Below are 18,736 nucleotides of genomic sequence, written 5' to 3'. Positions count from 1 at the left end.
AATAGCCAAAAATAGTTGCACATAGAGACTTATATGTATCTTGGATAATGTGAAACTTAATCACACAATTATGACTCACTGAAATAGTTTGGGAAAAATTGTTTAGAAGGTAGACATATATACTAATTCGTATTTTTTATGTTAGTGCATTTACTACACCAATTTAGAACAATTCCATTTAATTTTCAAAAGGCTTTCATATTTGATTTCATGATATCGAGGCATTCTCTTTGGGTGGATAGTAACATTGTTATTTTCATATATTTTAGTTGAATATGTCATATGCAGAAAACCTACATTAAAATTATCAATAACAGCTACTGGTAGAATAAAATGAGGCAAATGAACTTTTTTTTATTGCTTTGGGTTTTTATGAAATCAGGAAAAATGGAAAGTGGTTATTCTAACAGGAAATACTACAACAGGAAAACAAAAGTTAGTTTCACTTTATTGGTATGTCTCTTGAGCAGTGCTTCAAAATTTTTGCCAAGCTGCCTACCATATTGACACTTCTAAGTAACCTTGTCCAATCTGAGTAATCCATATTACAGTTACTATTTACTCTTTTCTGATGTAATTGTAGTGTGGAATCCAGTTTTTATCTTGGCATAAGGAAACAATGAAACAGAATAATGGACCGATGATTGAACCAGGAATTTGCTATTTAGTTGCAAGAAATTGTCAAGTGATAAAGCTTAATTTGGCAGTTAGTCAATAAGCAATTTTCAAAACATTGCTAGGTGTTGAAAAAGTACTGTTCTAGGTGTGTTTGAAAGTTAGACGTATAGTTAATATATGTTCTATGTATGTATATTATGTCTATTAAACATGTATGTATAGTATGTAATGTACATTTTGCTTTATAAGATTCCTATATGAGTTAACACTTGTTATAAGCCTGATGCTATTCTAGGTATTGTTTTGGGAATGCAACTTGAAAATAAACAGTCATGGTTTTACTCTCATTGAGTCTGGTCTAGTGAAGGAAACAGGTAGCTGGCATGTAATTATGATAAAGTGTAACGAATGCTCTGGAATCAGCCAGAAGAACAGTAAACAAAAATGAAGTTAAAAAACAAAACAAAACAAAAACTTCCTGAGGATGGTGGCATTAACTGGGGACTCTTAAATCTAACTACAAGTTAGCCAGGCCAAAAAAACCTGGAAGGGCAGAATATTTTGATAGCTGGGTCTCTGAACTTAGTTCAGTTCACTATGGCTGGTAGAGAGAGAAAGAGAGAGAATGTGTGTGTTAGCACACGTTAGAATAGGAGGTGGGGAGGAGATTGTGAAAAAAATGGGTCTGGGAGACTATTTGGAGAATGGTCAGGTCAGTGTTAGCTCTTGCCTGGACAGTGGAAGTAATTACTTCATTGGTCTTCCTGCCCAGCTCTCGGCCACTTCAGGAGCTCCTGCACTCCTGTCTGATGAATTCATGAAGTACAGCTGGGCTGCTGTGCTGATGACTCCCTGGCCCTGGTCAGTGGCTTCCCCAGGTCTACGGAAGGAAGTAGACAACCTGTAACTCAGTTTTTAAAACTGTCCCCAAGCTAGAGTCAGCCTACTTTTCACACTTATTTCTCACATCTCTTATTATAAATGGATTATTTGCCATCGATGCTTCAAACTATGCTATTTCCTCTACCTGGATATCTTTTGTAACTCTTCATGTTTAAATTCTGCCTCTTCTTCAAAGCTGTTATCTGATTCTTCTAAATGGAAACCTTCTCTTTTTCTTTCAAATTACGAGAACTTTTTATCTGAATGTCCCTTATAACACTCTTTGCCTTCTATCCTATTCTAGCTATTTATGTGCTTGCCTTATTTCTCTTCATGAAATAATGTCTGATTCATTTATTGTCTCCACGGCCCCATAGCACTGAGCATATGAGAGGCCTCAAAAAATAGATGGTGAATAAATGTATAAATGGGTTATTCTAGAAGACAACAATATTTAAGGTGAAGTATATTCAAGGCAACCGCTTGAGTACACTTGACAAGGCAACAGTTCTCCCCTCCCTCCGTCTTTTTCTCTCTCTTCCTTTCCTCTCCTCTCCTCTCCTCTCCTCTCCTCTCCTCTCCTCTCCTCTCCCCTCCCCTCTTCTCCCCTCCCCTCTCCTCTCCTTTCCTCCCCATACATTCATTGCCTATCTTCTAGCTTAGTTTTCAGTTTGATTAAGAGACAGTGAATCAGTTGTTCTGTTCTGCTTTCTCTTTCATCTGTGTCCACGTGGCTATGTCTGCACATGCACCGTATTTCTTATCTGTATATAGATCTAGCTCTTTTAGAACAATTTCACAGACTCTGTATGCTCTGATATTATTGCAAGAAACACAAAAGAAACCTGTTTAACTTTTGATAAGTTCGAATGGGGTGGGACATATCAGTTTCCAATTTCTCTCTCTGGATTGTAGTAAAATCATGTTTCGCATCTGCAGTCAAAAAGCAACAATAAATTAAAGTGGCCCCCGGTCCCCAGATTGTCTAAGCCATCTATATCCTGCCTACCTGTTAGTGGGATGCATGGGGACTCTGACGGGTTTATCTTAACTTCGTTGCTTCATAATGGTAGGGCCTTACATGGGATATTTAACCTCTGAAAGCTTCTGTTTCCTCATTTGTAATAAGAGGCTGATAAGAATCACTTCTTGGGATTGCCCTGGGGGTAATTGATAGATGATATTGTGAGAGTTAATGATAGACGTAATTACACCTGTACAGGACACAAAAGAGGTCACTATTAGGGTAAGGATTCTATCCATTATAATGGTCTTCCAAAGCAAATGGTAGTGATCCTGTGGAGACCTCGTATCTTCTTATTTGAAAATTTATGACATGCCAGTTTACCTTCATAAACATTTACTGCAGCTATGAAACTTTTAACTTGAGTACAGGCAGCTTATAATTGAGTCGTAAAAGCAATACTGTGAAGATAACTTAGGAGCCGCCTAAGACCTCTAACCCACAGTGGATGAGAATGAAACTAAATTGTATAGGAACTGTTATTAGTAATCTAAAATACCATCAGTATCTTTGACACACTCTTTCTTTAGTGTACCATCAATGTTGAGTATATAACAAAAATACTTACGGGCTCTCATGGGTACATTGATGACGTGGATTCTCTGGCCCTCTTTTCCCATGAGCTCTTTCACTTCCTATGAACAAGGCGTTCAGAAGCAGGTGGTGCTGGTCTGAGGCACCATCATCCTATGGCTATACGCCCAAAGGAACAAAAGGCAATAGCTCGTTTTGTGCAGTCCTTGCCCTGGAGTGCCCTTACCACCACTGTATAGGGAAGGAGCTGGGGGAAAAACAGACCATTTAGAAACAGAAATACCAGTTAAGAGATAGTCGGATAACATTAGCCGTTGTCCTGGAGTCATTGGCAAACACTGAGTTTGCAAGAACTATGGAAAAAGTTGTGATTGATGTGTAAATGAGAATGTGGATTGGTATATATAGGCTAACCAATGGTCCTCAGAGAAGCAGTCATTAGAATCATCTGAGAGCTTGCCTGGGACTCAGCCAAAATCAATGAAATCAGAATTTCTGGGGGTGGATGCTGGGTATAGAAATTTATTATTTATAATGTGCAGCCACGGTTGAGGACCAATGGCCTAGGCCTTATGGTATTGTCATAGTGATGTGATAGCTGGGCACTGGAAATGCCCTCCCATCTCTTAAATTGCTTATTCATTCTACAGACATTTACTAAAAATGCTTAGGTTGCTAAGTTAGATTTAGCCCTGGCTTTAACAAGTTCTTAATCTAGACGAGTAGACAGACTTGTGGAAATTACCTGTAATACAATTTGACAGGTGCTGAGTTCACTACTGTGAGTTTATTCTCTCTGGCAAGAAAGTAAAGAGGAGGAAGGGAGGGACAGTGAGAGAAAAAATGTCCCCAGAAAGTGACATTTCAAAGAGTCACCTCTCATAATTAAATATAACTTAAGAAAATGATTCCCTGTTATTATCAACTCCTTTTAAAATACAGATGCCCCATTTCCTGATGGTAAGAGAAATGAGCATTCATTGGCTCTTATCTTGGGCCCTGGGAAAGCTTTCTCACAGCCACTCAGGAGCTACGTTACTTGGATGCAATTTCACAAATGAAAGGTATTGTTGAGCTCAAAGTTGAGTACCTCCATAAGGTCACATAGCCAGTGGGCAAATAACTACAGTGAATCCCAGTCTTCCTGGCTCCTGGATGGGTATTTTTTTGTGCTGGACTGTACATTGCCATCCTTGGCCACTTAGAGGCTTAGTGTGAGTTCATTAGAAGAGATTCCAACTGGATGGTGAGCTGAAGGACTGTGGAAAAGGGGAGGTTGAAGGAAGAATAGAAAGGGTGTTTTCAAACTCATCCAGAGAAGTGGGACTGAGTAACAGGAAGCAGGGGTTGCAAGGCTCCAGGGATGTGAAGATGTGCTAGAAGAGTGAGTAAGGCGCAGTGATGTCCATTTACTGAGTACCAGCCCATAATTGAGGCCCTTGGGTACATTCTTTCCTTTAATACGTACATCATCCCTAGGATGGTATTCTTATCTTCATTTTTATGGAAGAGGATGTTGAAATTTAGTGAGGTTGAATAATTAACCCAAAATCTCACTACTAATAAGTACCAGAGTTGGCATTTGAACAAACAACTCTGTGATTCAGGCTCGTGTGATGTTAACCATTGAGCTGAGGTTCAATTGCTTTTTTATATCAAGTCCTGGGACATTTCCTGTGTGCAGATCCCTAAGGCCTGTATATGAGAAACTTGCGAGCTAAGGACACAGATAAATCCAACAAGTGAGCATATTTCTTATCTGGGTGGGCGGAGCAGAGTACAAAGATGTGGTTGGGTAACAGTAGTAAGAAGTTACCTGAAAAAGGAGCCAATGGGGGGAGACTAGGGAAGAAGGGAAATAAAATGGGACTGTAGTATGTAAGTCGATAGAGGTCCCGGAGAAGGTGCAGAAGGAATGTTTGAGAATGCTATTGGACAGAATATCTTCTATTCTGAAATACAGGCAGGACTCATTCACTTGGCAAACACTTGCTGGGCTTATTGGCCTGGCCCAGCGGGTGAGCCTGGGGGTGAGGCATGACACTGCTTTCTGGAGGCAGTGGGCATGGAGGGAAGGTGTGTAAACAGCGCACAGTAAAGCGGTGTGACTCTGTTAGGAGAGAGGCATGCAGGAAGTACCAAGGAAGGTAAACAACGATTGCTACTAACAACCACTTGCTTTAGCCAGAGGTAGGGAGTAAAATTCATGCATACGTTGCTTTACTCACTGCACCCAAGCCTGGCGTTTAGCAGGTCGGGCTTTCAGCCTAAATGTTGTTGATACGATAGCAAGAGAAAAACATCAGGTGACAGCAGCCTGCACTTTTCCCTCTTACGTTCACATTCCGGCTTATTAAAACACAGCGTTGCCATGGCTGGCGTTCCTGTGAGGCCCAACATCTCCATACTTTTCATCTTAAATAAGTTCTTAAGAATACGCCCTGCAGCCTCTGACTGCCTTTCAGAACAGAGTAACCTTGCGATGATGAAGCTTTTTCAAGTGCCTCTGTTTAAGCGATGGCTTCAATACCCCTGCCTGAAAAAGAGTCTTCTTGTAGACATATGTGAGAGTTCCACAGTTGACAGACATCTAGTTTTACTTGCTTGTTTACTGTGAACACGGATCCTTTCTCAGAAAGCGACTGGAGGATACTAGAAGCATGAATTCTTTCTCAAAAGTCTTTCTCAAAATTCCTGTTTTATTCCCAATGATGATTTTAAAATAACTTTTGTTGAGTGTCATTTCTTTAGATATTTGGGGACCTGCCTTAGAGAACCAGTGGAAGTCTCTGGGGGTGGGAGTGGGGTGAGAGAAGGAGACAGGCTCAGATAGTCTGTGTTGTGATACTGCTTTTTTTTTTCTTCAAGAGATTTTTTTTTTTCACCCTTACTGCCTATGCTGCTGCAGTCAGCATCCAATAGAGACGTGTTCTGGGCTCATGAGCCAATTGTCTTTCTCCTCGCTGCAGCCTGAAGTCTGAGAGAGGGCTGATGGCTGTGCACAATTTTAGCAAATTGTCATGGGGATGTGGGGGAGGGGAGTGCTTTCCCCACAGGAACAGAGCCAGTGTCATTGAGCACATTTTGTTCAAGTACAAAGTTGATCTGTCTGAAGGAGACAGTGGTCAGCAGTGGTAAGGACCTTTGTCGCCTCGCCTTTTCTTCATGCTCTGTCATTGTTGTTTATGGGAAGAAGTAGCATTTAATCGCTGGACTTGAGATCAGATCTGTGAGGTCAGCAAGCGACAACATTTATTTTCAGTTAGGGAATCCCAGAGGTTTACAGAGGAGTCTGAATGAAAAATTGGGGGAAAGAAAAGGTGTTTGATATTTGGCAAAGACGATGATGTCTCTAAAAGATTAGAGCACAATATAGTGTAATAATTTCTACATGTAATTGACAAACAAAATTCTGGACGTTTGTTACAGTTGAGAAAATTATCTAAGCACTAATCCCAGGCATAGTATACACTATCCCAACTAGTGAGCTTGGCTGAAAGATTTACAGTGGAAATATTAAAATGGGACTTTAGAAATATTGCATAATATTCTTTTAAGTTTATCATAACTAATAATAAATCTTATTTTAGGTATGTAAAAATAGGGTTACCTTATAGTTGTAGGTATGTGTATCTAGAAGGTATAAATATAGCAAATGCCTCATATAAATGCAAGGTAATAGTGTTATTAATCTTGAACTGACTTCACCAAGATGTTTTACTTCTTTGATTTTCTTTAGTTCCTTTTATATTGCTGAATAAAAGACTTGCCCCTTAAAACCAGCCATCCTCTCTATATCACTAACTTCTCTTTTTCATTTTATATATATAAAGAGTTTATATATAAAGAATATATATACACATTTATTATAAAGAATATATATATTCTTCTTTTCTATATAAAGTCACCTTTTCTGTATTTGTGATATATCCAGTATCGATTGGTATCTCCGTTGCCATATCCAAAAATCCATTTGTGATATATCCAAATCACAGAGGCCAGTCAGTAGGATCCATAGATAATCCAAGAACCTCTTGGCTCACTGGCAAGTGGGTAGTGTGAGGCAGAGTTTAACTTGTCTGGTGTTTCAGTTATTTTCTGCTGTGGACCCTATTGTAGAAGTCCAGCCGAAGGGAAAAAATGAATGACAGATAAACTGAAATTTGTAAGAGAACCTAATGTTTTCCGTTATACTTTGGAAATACCATGTTGATTAGTCTTCTCCAAAATCAGTTGTTTATATTGTGAAACTTCTTTTCCTTTGTAGAACTCAACAGAGATGGAAGCATTCATTTGTTTCTGACCTAGTCTGGTTAGAGTCATCTATGTTTTAGTGTGAGTAATGATTAGAAAAACATACATACATACATACATACATACATACATACATACATACATACTTGAGGATGTAAAAGTGATCATCAGCACAGATGCATCTCTCCAGCATAGTGGTAAAGAGTGCCAACTCTGTAGTTAGACTGCCTTGGTTTGGTTATGTGCCCTTGGACAAGCAGCCCCCTCCCCACATCCCCACCATCTCCTCCCAACATACCTTTGGAGGGATATTTAAAGATGAAGGGCTTTTGTGTTACCAGTGCACTAGGACTGTAAAGGACTGTTTAAACAAGTTTTCCAAAAGGTTCTTAAGGAAAAAAATTAAATGCATTTGACTTGAGACATTTACCCTCTTTTTACCCTCAGAAAATCCTCAGAAATATAATAGATATAGTCATGTGGTAATCCACCTGATAATGGTATGATGATGAATTGGGTCCTATTTCTAAAACATTTTGTATTTCTCAATTGAAAGGCATGTGCTACAAATAGAGCACTAAATTTTATTATGTAAATGCTAGGGTTTTTAATTATTAGCCAAGATCGAAGAGTGATTTGGATGCCATAAAACTTCAGAAGTGTTTCTGCTACAAACAGTTTAGAAGTCTGACAGTTGCTGTACCGAAAAAAATAATGAAGCAATTGAAAAAATAATAGAAACATAGTGACCTGGCATTTCCAATTTTATGATGCCATAAAAAGCAGCCAAGAAATGTTGGACTGTTTAATGATGCTGGCACCTACCAAATGTCACTGGGCTTTCACAAGGTCATGGAGACTCTGGTTTGACTCAGGGATGTTGGCCAGACCCATGTTGGGAACGCAGGAAGACTATGGAATAGGGACAGACAGTAGGTGCCAATTAAACCCTTCACTTAACTTCATACAGTAGACTCCACACTTTTGTGGGATTCTGTGGGGTAGAGGAGAGGCCATGGGTGGGTATAACTAAAAGGTGAGGCCATTTCTTCTTACAGCATCCCATCGCAATCATTCCCTAACATAAGATCCTTGTGGGCCCTCACTGAAGAGGCTAAAATTTCTTCAGATGACCATCAGCTAAAACCGTGTGCTGCTGTCACTATCCCTGTCACTGTACGTATATGTGATCTCTCACAGACAAAAGCTGCTGCAGAAAGGAGTGGTATTTTTGTCACAAGAATGTGTGTGATTTGTTGCCTTTTTCCCTTTCCCCACCTCCTCAGACTCTCATGCATTACATAATGCTTCTCTAGATGTGTAGAGTTTCAGTTATGCCATGTTCAAGATGATTAATGGGAGTTGTGCAATTAAAGCTCCTAAGTTCTCTGGGAAAAAAGTCATAGTATCCCGATGTTTGAGTTAGAGTGCGATGAGTTTGCGTCAGCATTGAGGATATTTTGGGATATTGTAAATGTCACTATTGGTTTTAATGTCCAAGAATCTTCATCATCACACTTAGGAATGTTCTATGAAATAGTGCCTAGAACAGCCTTTGAATGCTAGCTAGAAACGTCTAAACCTAAAATTGCTGGGTTGAGATCACATTAGACTTTGATGAGGAAATGTTTAACCCGAGTGAAAGAGTCTGTTACATTCTTTCAGGCCATGGTAAAATTACAAATTGGAACTCGACAGATTGTGTGTATGTGCCTGGGTTTGTATTTTTCTTTCTTTTCCTGGCAGCCTCAGTCATTGTCAAGCCACAGTGTATGTGTGAATATGAACTTCTTATGGCATCAAGAAAGGGAAAAATCTAAATTGGCCTTCTATTGTGTTTCATTTGAAAATATTTTGTATCTGGGGTAAAATAATTTAAGAAATTGAGACTATTTCCATAAAAATACATTCATAAATTTCTGCTTTTTTCTCTCACTGATAGGAGAAAATTTTCCCAGCTCTTGTGTTGACCTCCGAGCTCTAAGCATTTGGCCTTATGTTGATAGGATGAATATATAGTAAATTTACACCTAAAAAGTTAAGCTTTAAATATTGATTAGTATTACTATATTTACTTCATGTTAAGTTTAGGAGACTAGGGATTATTAAATGCCTTCCAAAATAAAAGGAGAATTGTTTCCTTTCTTCCTGTTCTGTGAAAATGCTAAGCATTTGTTCCTGGTGTTGCCTGAAAGTCCTGTGAGGGAATTAAAACAGGAAAACATAGTGTTTGGTGTAAAGAATATCTTTTTGCCTTTCCACATGGTAAAACTCTGAAGTAGGTACAGGGTGCAAAAACAACAACAACAACAACAAAATTCCCATTTTGTTATCTGAGTTAAAGGGCTATAATATTTGAGAATAAAAAATAGAAAAATTACTGTTAATATGTGAATATTATATATTTTCTATATTATACTAAAATATTGTAAATACATGGTATAGGCTTATTAAGACTATACATACTACATATATTTACATTATAGTATAATACACTGTTTATAAAACATAATAAAACAATGACATAAAATCAGTGAAATCTCCACGGAGATTTTCTAAGAAAAAAAATGAAAATACCTGTTCGACTACATTAGGGATTTATACCAAATGTTAGCTCAGTGTTCTTTAGGGTTTTATTCTATAGTTTTCTGTAAGTCCTTATGTGTTTTTCTAAATAAAACATGAAATGTAAATTTTAGGTCTTATATTCTAGGTTTCTTAAATTTGCAACACGAGCAGAATCTAAGTTTGTAATACATATGCTGCTTTTAGAAATAGGTACATAACTGGGGTGAATATATATGTGTGTGTGTATGTGTAATTACTTACATACATATCTATACATTTGCATATGATTAAAAACAACATTATGCAGTGGGTCCACCAGAATTTCAGACGGTGGTCAGAAGTCGTTCATCATTTTTCATCATTTCTCTGGCGACTTAATTTACCTTTCTCGGTAGCTTCTCTTCCAAAGTAGGGGCTATATGTCTCACGTTTAGTTATCCTGAAAAAAGCTTTCTGTAGGGAAGCGAAACCAAGAAAATGTTGCTTACCCTTAAAGTCAGCATATCCAGTATTCTAGTTAACAGGTGAATGGAGCTATTAATATGATTTTGGAATTTAATTATTCACTTTTTTATATATCACATCTTTGTTTTAATTTCAAATAAGAAAAAAAATCAACTCACATATTCATACCTTGAAAATTTTTAGAATTTGGCAAAATTAGAAGGAATAACTGGTCGACCACCCACTCTTTTTGAATGAGGCTTTATAGGACAAATTTATTATCTTATGTTTGAGGAAACTGCCAGACATTTAAATGTAATATGAAAATATTTAAAGTTAATCACAAATAACTTCGGGTTAGCAGTTTTTCATTGCATGCCCCTTTTATGGACTGAATGTTTGTGTCCCCCTAAAATTCTTATGTTGAAGCCCTGTTTCCTGTAGGGTTATGTTTGAAGATGGGGCTTCTAAGGAAATAATTAAGGTTAAAGTCACAAGAGTGGGACCGTGATCTGATAGGATTAGTGTCCTTATAAGAGACACCAGGGCACAAACTTTCTCTCCTCGTGCACACACCAAGGAAGGGCTGTATGAGGGAATAGCAAGAAGGTAGCTGTCTGCAAGCCAGAAAGCACTCTTACCAGAAACTGTGAGAAAATAAATTCCTGTTGTTTAAAACACACGATCTGTGGTATTTTGTTGTGGCAACCAAAGCAGACTAATACAGCCCCTATTAAATTCCATTAGGTATAAAGCAGTGGTTGACTCCCCACTGTAGAAGATTTTGCCACCCCCTCACCCCTAGAGACATTTGGCAAAATCCAGAGACAGTTTTCATTGTCATAACTGAGGACAGGAGGGCTGCAGGCATTTAGCAAGCCAGCTGCTAAACATCCCACAGAGCCCAGAACAGCTCTGCAACGAAGCCTCTATGGCCCCAAATGTCAGTAGTGCTGACACTGAGAAAGCTTGAGCTTCCTTTTAGGATGCATTTGTTCTTGTAAGCTGAAGCAAGTCCTTTATGGAAACAGGTAGATTGGAAAGAACCTACATTTAAGAGCAACAATATCCTATGTGTTAGGTACAATTAATTGATTTTCAGTATTTGCAAGCCAATAAAGTGTACTTTCTAGAGTTAATCAAACTCCTGTCCACCTAAATGAAAACTAAACAGTGAGTGTGTATGGGTGTGCATGTGTGTTTGCATGCGTATCTTTTTTTCTAAAAGTTAATCACGTTTTAAACTGCCATAAAGTTCCTACCACTAGATGCTTGTAATTTTTAAATAAATATTGTATATACAAATTTATTCACCTTGTATTAGAATTGATCATTATAAATTAGCATGGGAGAGCCAAAGAAACGTTTTTGGAAATGCATGAAATGATATTTCTTGACTGCCAATTTTTTTTCCCCTTTGGCAAAATTTTTGTGAGATATTTCTATCATCTTAGCTGAAAAAAAAAATAGTAAGAATTTTCAATAGGAAGCTACCAAATTCCTTTGCCAGAGTTTCTGGCCAGTATCTGAGCAGTGAGTATCTCCAGAAAGTGCTTCAAAAACATTTGTATATCTCAGTTGTCCCAAAGGAAATATTGGTTTTGTTTTAACAATTGAAATAAATGGTTGCAGTTTGGACAGTTTTTCCTGAAACCAGTATTTCCAATGAAAACTGGAAAAGACTTATAAGTATAAGCTGGTACCCCTATAATTTTTTCATTGCCCCTTTATTTCCAGAGTCTACCCAAATAAGACCCAATAATTTTAATTTTACCACATAGTTACCATTTGGCAGCTTAATAAGATGTCTTTTTATATTCTGACCTCATAAATCACAGTATGCATTTTATTTTAGGTAGAAGAATTATAGTTAAAAACGGGATATTGGTTTTTTGAGTTTTCAAATAGAATTTTGATTTTTTTGTTTTATTACGTTTCTCTGACTTCTAAGAAAGATTTTCATTTTTGATTGTTAGTTCTTAAATATTAAAAATAGCTAAGAAACTTTTTCATATCCCTAAATTGCCATCTGTAGTTCTATTCAATTTTATCTTTATTCTACAATTTATATCTCACTATATATGTTATACTGTATACTAGTGTATATACATACACATCATTTTAAAATATGTACTATATATGCTCATACTATTAATTATTTAAAAGTGCACTTCACTGGGGCGCCTGGGTGACTCAGTCGGTTAAGCGTCTGCCTTCAGCTCAGGGCGTGATCCCGGCGTCCTGGGATGGAGCCCCATGTAGGGCTCCCTGCTCAGTGGGGAGTCTGCTTCTTCCTCTCCCTCTGCCCTTCTCCTCTGCTCGTTTTTTTTTCTCTCTCTCTCAAATAAATAAAAAAATATTTCAAAATAAAATTTAAAAAGTGCACTTTATTAAACTACAATGTTTAAAAATTAACCAGGTGCTTATTTTGAAGCTCACACAGTTAATCTAAACATATATTTTCCTTTGTTATAATCACAAACTCGTGCCTATTTCAAAAGCTAATGAGAAAACCCTTAAATTCACAGTTGGACAGTTTATAACTTCAGAAATTAAAGACATAATGAATTGATCTCTTGAATGACCATGATTGGTCTCACTCATATAGGCTTTTAAGACAACAAGGGGAAAATTTTGACTCTTTAGAAAGGTGACTTTTAAAGATGTAGAAAAATTACTGGAGAAAAATGGACTTAGTCTGAATTGATCCTTTACTGAACTTCCTCCATTCCCTTAAAATATATAGTATGTATATTACAATGATGTCTTTGAAATCTATGTTCAGTGGCATCGAAGGTATTTATAGTATAGACCCTCTAGAGTGGCCTGCTAGTCAGCTGGGCAGCCCACTGACAGTAAATGTCAGTGCAGTTGACAAAAGCAAACCGCAGCAACATACCACTGTAAGACATGTATTAGAATGGCATTTTCTGCAGTGGATGTGGCAAATACAGAATCATGATTAAGGGCCAAGCTTGTATTATTAGTGATTGACATGCACTGTACTGGGTTTTGCTTTTTGCATTATTTTTAGTACTTTTAACAGATACAGTGCTAAATTAAGCAACTGCTGTTCATTATTAGCTTCTTGACAGCCTGTTCTATCAGGAGCCACGTATGAAGTTGGCCCACTATCTTGCTCAACCCTTATAAATCACCAGTGCAATCAATGCTATTGTTGCTATTCTACCAAAAAGGTATGGCCACTCAGAGAATTTAACCCCTACAGGGTCACAGAGCAAGTAAATAACAAAGCTGCTATTCTGCTCTTCGAACCAAGCTATGTTGGATAAAATGTACAATTATATGGCCAACAGGTGGAACGGCATAGAGCAACCAAAATGGAATAAAAACAACTTTATATTTTAGCATTAATCCTACCAGCCCAATTTAATGTATCTTGAGGTGAATTCTCTGGATAATTTAGAATGTGGTTCCTTTATACAAATTTGCATATGTGAGCACCAGATACTGACTGAATTTCTGGATTTAGATTTTTAGAATGTATTGTCACTGTATAGAGCTTAGGACACCAAAAAGATTGAATCTCTACACAAATGTAGTTTCATCCCTGGTGAAGCTAATAAACCTTCCGTTACCTTTTCTCCCTTTATTATGGCATGCTTTATCAGGTGTTCAAATTACTGGGCTTTGAGTAAAAGTGTCAGTAGATTAGTGTAGCTCAGAATCAAAGTTTGGTTTTAGGGCTAGTTTTGATTCTATGAGTTTCATTGTCTCCAGAGTAGAGTTAGAGTAGAAGTGATCTTTAAGGATTTGTCGAGAAGTGTTCATTCATTCATTTTGCAAATGTGTATTGTGGTTTGGTCCTGGGACCTTGGGTGTGGACTGTGGACGGACCTGGAGAGGTACCAGTGGCATATTCACCTTAATTCTTAACGAAAGGTATGTCACTGGTGATTTCCTCCAGAGTTTCAGGCAGTCCTCTACAAGAGGATGTTTATTCTAACTTTTTCTTGACCTTTTTATTTGTCAAACCACAATTGTTCAGCAGCATCGTAGCATTAAACACATTTTCAGCTCCCCAGGAAGCTGAGTTTATCTAACATCAATTGCAGAGGCTACTCTGGTTTTTTTCCCCCACACATGTCAATGAAAAATTCACATGCTTTGCAGAATTGTGTTTCTGGAGTGTTTTTTTGCTTTATCAGAATAACCTGGAATACTATTAAAATGCAGAACCCTACCCCCTGCCCCCCCCAATGCATCACCACAGACTGTGTGGAAGAGGCCTGTTCGTCTGCGTATTTTTTCACCGAACATCCTCAGTTGAGTCTTAGGAACATAGCTTTTTGAAAGAGAAGTTCCAGTGCAATCAAATTAAGCTATGCATAGAAAGGTAGCATAGGTAAGAAATGTGGTCGAATGGCATTTTTCCTGAGTAAGTGTGGTAAATAGAAAGTAGAAAACCAAAGGTCTGAGCTTCTCTTGAAAGGTTTGACATGATCTGACACAGAATGTATATAGGGCAGTAGGATTTGCCTCCAATATTTCAATCTGAGCCGTGTTTATAGGGAGGTGGGACTGGGTGGTTTATGTGACGGGAGGCACTGGAATGAAGAGCTTAGGAAGGTCAGTGTTAGTGTTGGCCAGCCTAGTGCAAGGCCTGGGGCTATCTCTGTGCTATTTATGGAGCTATAGAAACTGATCTGAGTGAATTGACAGTAACCGAATTCTGAGGGTGGATATAATCTTGCTTATTTTCGCTTAAATCCAATATTAGTAAGAAATATGATGTGGAGATCCTGAGAACCAGAATCTCTCCTAGAGCCAAATTGTTCTTTGTCCTGAGAAAGGTGGGTAGCCCTGAGATCGTACCAAGTGTTAGCCATGAGCTTATTTACGTTGGCCAGGTGTTGTTCTCTCCGGTTTCTCTTGGGACTCTAAGCGTTGTTTTTTGGTGAAAGTTACTTTTCATCTGGATGCTGTCAAACGTGCTCATGATCTCAACAGATACCAAGCGTGATTTCATATGGAATAAGTCATAAATATATAAATGTTACTTTGTGAATATATCAATAGGCATAACTAAGAGATATGATAAAAATTACCTTTGTGTCAATATTTTGTTTTTCTTTTGTTGGATATACAACTGAAGGGGTGGGGGTGGTGGCAAATAGCAGCTCCTGACCTTTACCTTGCTCACAGAGTGCCGAGGAGTGCCAAGGGCATGACATATATATTATCTCCTCTGATCTTCATAATAAACATGTGGTATAGGTTATATAGCAGTTTTGAAATGGATAAAAGGCCTGAGGCTTAAAGAAGTTAGTTTTGTATGCAGTTCTCACTGCTGATGGGAGACCAAGGCCTCTACCCTAGGTCTTGGGACCTGTCTGTTCCTTGGTATCAACTACTGTCTTCTGCTGCCTTCTGATTTAAAGTATTATTAGTGATGCTTTATTACATAAAGCTTGCTAAAATGAAAGGCAGTATCCTATGATATTAGCCCTTTGCAGAAACTTATTCCTAAAAATCTGAATCAAAACAAGCCAGAAATAGATCTTTCAAATTAGGATTGTGACAAGATTTTTATCACAAATGTGAGCATGCTCAGTCAGTTTACAGTATAAAGTCAAATTATGGCAAATGGATTTTTCTTAGAAAAATCAAAGAAAGCTCAGAAAAGTGGTTGATGGCTTCAACTGAACCTTTCTTTGACCCTCCTAAACAGTTCTAATTAGATTTATTGGTGAAAGAAGTTGTCAAGGTAATAATTGATGAGACCTTTTACTATAAAGACTTGAGAACATATTGAAATAAGAAGGAAAGAGTGGAATGATGATAGTATTGAAATAATATGAAATAAATCCCCTATACAGTATTTCATATTACAGAGTTTAATATATATTTTTGATGAAAAGAACTGTCCCAAAAGGAAGGATATATTCAAGTTTCTTATTTTTTACCAACATCGTGGTTCTCCATCTTACATTATAAATCTTTTGGAGGGTATATATGTCTGTTTCCTATTGTTTTATAGCTCTTGGGCCACGGAGACTAGACTTACCTTTGAAAGGTTAAAGGCTACATTTTTTCCAGTGTTTCATTATACTTACTAATCTCGGTACAGTGGGAACATTTGGGCATTTTCTGGTTTTTGTCTGTAAATTTCTTAATGCATGGGTTTGTAGAGCTTAGTGTAATTTAATTTGATTTGTTTTGAGATACTAGTAAAGGTGCTTAACTGAAGATACAGTGCGTCTTGAATCCTCCAAGTTCATTTCCTTAGAACTCAATACAAGTAAAAATAGATGCTAAAACTTCATGATTCTTTTGGGCTCATTAAAGTTAACCAGGAGATTTGGAAGGAGCTAATATTCTTCATTTCATATTCTTTATTTTAATATTACCCTGGCAGTTTGTAGATTTTTTAAACTTGGACCTAGAAATATTAGTGCTAATATTAAAAGAAGGGAACTTCTTTAAGCTCGAAGACTTTTTCAAATGTCTTAACACCTCATTTTGATAATGCATTTGGGTGAATTCATTACTTATTCTAAATGTATGATAAATAGATAGGGACAATACAGTGTGTTAGAGACCCTTGGTAGATCTAGGGGGTAGGTTTGCATTGTTTTTATTTTTTAAGATTTGCTGGCCTCATCTTTTTTAAATGATATTTTCTGCTTTTGTTTTTTAGGGTCGTTGCTCCAGGGAGAACTGCAAATATCTTCATCCACCCCCACACTTAAAAACGCAATTGGAGATAAATGGGCGCAATAACTTGATTCAGCAGAAGAACATGGCCATGTTGGCCCAGCAAATGCAGCTAGCCAATGCCATGATGCCCGGTGCCCCATTACAACCCGTGGTAAGCACGTTGTCAGCCCTCATTCATCAAGTTTGTAATTCTAAGTGCTCAGTTGCAGTATGAAAGTAATGATAGCTAGCACCCGATTAAGTGAACATAGGTAACAGTATCAAGTGTCTTGCATTTTCTAGCAAAATTACCAAGCAAACCAGTTTTCACACTGTGAAGCTCCTCGTCTTCTCGCTAAATCATGTGGAAATTTACTTATGGCATGTTTTCCCCCTAAAATTCTCTTCACACGAAACCCTATGATTTGCAGGTGTTAAAATGGTCATCAAACTCATCAGTATAGTCCATGTGCCTTTAGACTCCCTTTAATGGTAATAATAGTTTTAAAATTTGGTATATATCATCTTTAGTTTTGAGAAAAATTTTACCTTTCCTCCTTCCTTGAAGAGAATCTGTTTGCATCATTTTCTTTATTGAAAAGGAACCTTTGTTATTCTTTCAAACTCAAGTTGAAATTATTTTACAGTTACAAATGCTAGCAAAATTCTGACAGTGGTGAATCAATATCATGCATTAAAAGAGAACTAATCAGGCGAGGCAGAAACTCCCAGGGCTTTTGAGCAAAGAGCTAAATATTTTAAACTGTAGGTGGTCATAGAGATTTGATGTTTACCAAGGAGTGTATGTGAATAACTTTTGATTCTGAGCACATATATTTATTTATTTTTGGGGGGTTTGGGGAAGTATATATGATAAGTGACTTTAATAACCTTTACTCACATTTATTCATAAAAATGTAAGATGACTATCATAAGTAATTTTAGATTACAAAAGGTATTCTGATGTTAATTTTGATATAGTAATTATTAATTGCATGTTAAAATTTGTGATGATCAGAAGATATGTGTCAGTAATTTATGTCACTAATTTATATGCAATATTATGGGGTTACGGGGATGTAAAGACACACATTTTTCTGATATGCTAACTGTAGCATGTGTGCTAACTAATTTTTTTCCTAATACATTTTAACACCTGAACTCAATGTAATTATTATTCTCTCTTAGAACTTAATGCACCAATCATTCCAAAAAAGAGGGGGGGATTGCATTTCGAGGTGGGAGGGATCTCCATATCACATCGGCAGTGATACCAATTATCAGTACTATACAGTTGAGGTGAGAGAATATTATAATTCTGTGTCTGTTTTAACCTGATATATTTTTTTTCCATTATTGGGGGCTCAGTTAAAAATATGATATCTTAAATTTATTTTTGTGGCATCTGCTAATATTTTATCTGCATTGGGATAGCATGAAGAGATTTCCATTTGGTTAAGAAAAAGGTTTAGCTATAATCATTCTCGCTAGCATAAAATACAGGACAAGAGGGATCTTTTACAGACGGCCCTCTCACACAGTTTCAAAGATCTGATAAATCCTTGGGGTGGTTACTACCTTAGGTGATATATAAGATCTCTCCTTGATGTGAGATACTTTGTACCACCTAAACATTTAAAGCCTGCTTACCGTCAGGCTCTTCCCTCTCAGTGACCAGCAGCACCTCTGAGGTCAGCAGGTGTAATTCCCATACTGCCGGAATCAGTGCTGGTCTCGGCACTGAGCTCCTCA

General features: G+C 37.4%; 1 protein-coding gene across 25 annotated transcripts in view; it reads left to right on the top strand.

Annotated features, from left to right (window-relative positions):
• Nucleotides 1-18,736, top strand: part of MBNL1 (muscleblind like splicing regulator 1) — a 203,010-nt gene that overhangs the window by 145,122 nt on the left and 39,152 nt on the right. For 21 of the 25 annotated variants that reach the window (XM_034664297.1, XM_034664443.1, XM_034664357.1 and 18 more), the window contains 2 exons: nucleotides 16,986-17,156; nucleotides 18,173-18,283. In XM_034664297.1, coding sequence (XP_034520188.1) covers nucleotides 16,986-17,156; nucleotides 18,173-18,283 — 282 coding nt within the window. The remainder of the gene's footprint in view (nucleotides 1-16,985; nucleotides 17,157-18,172; nucleotides 18,284-18,736) is intronic. The other 4 variants (XM_019796523.2, XM_019796522.2, XM_019796521.2 and 1 more) reach the window with 1 other exon arrangement.

Source organism: Ailuropoda melanoleuca, chromosome 1, assembly GCF_002007445.2.
Source record: "Ailuropoda melanoleuca isolate Jingjing chromosome 1, ASM200744v2, whole genome shotgun sequence".
Lineage (NCBI taxonomy): Eukaryota > Metazoa > Chordata > Mammalia > Carnivora > Ursidae > Ailuropoda > Ailuropoda melanoleuca.
This window is presented reverse-complemented; position numbering and strand designations above follow the sequence as displayed.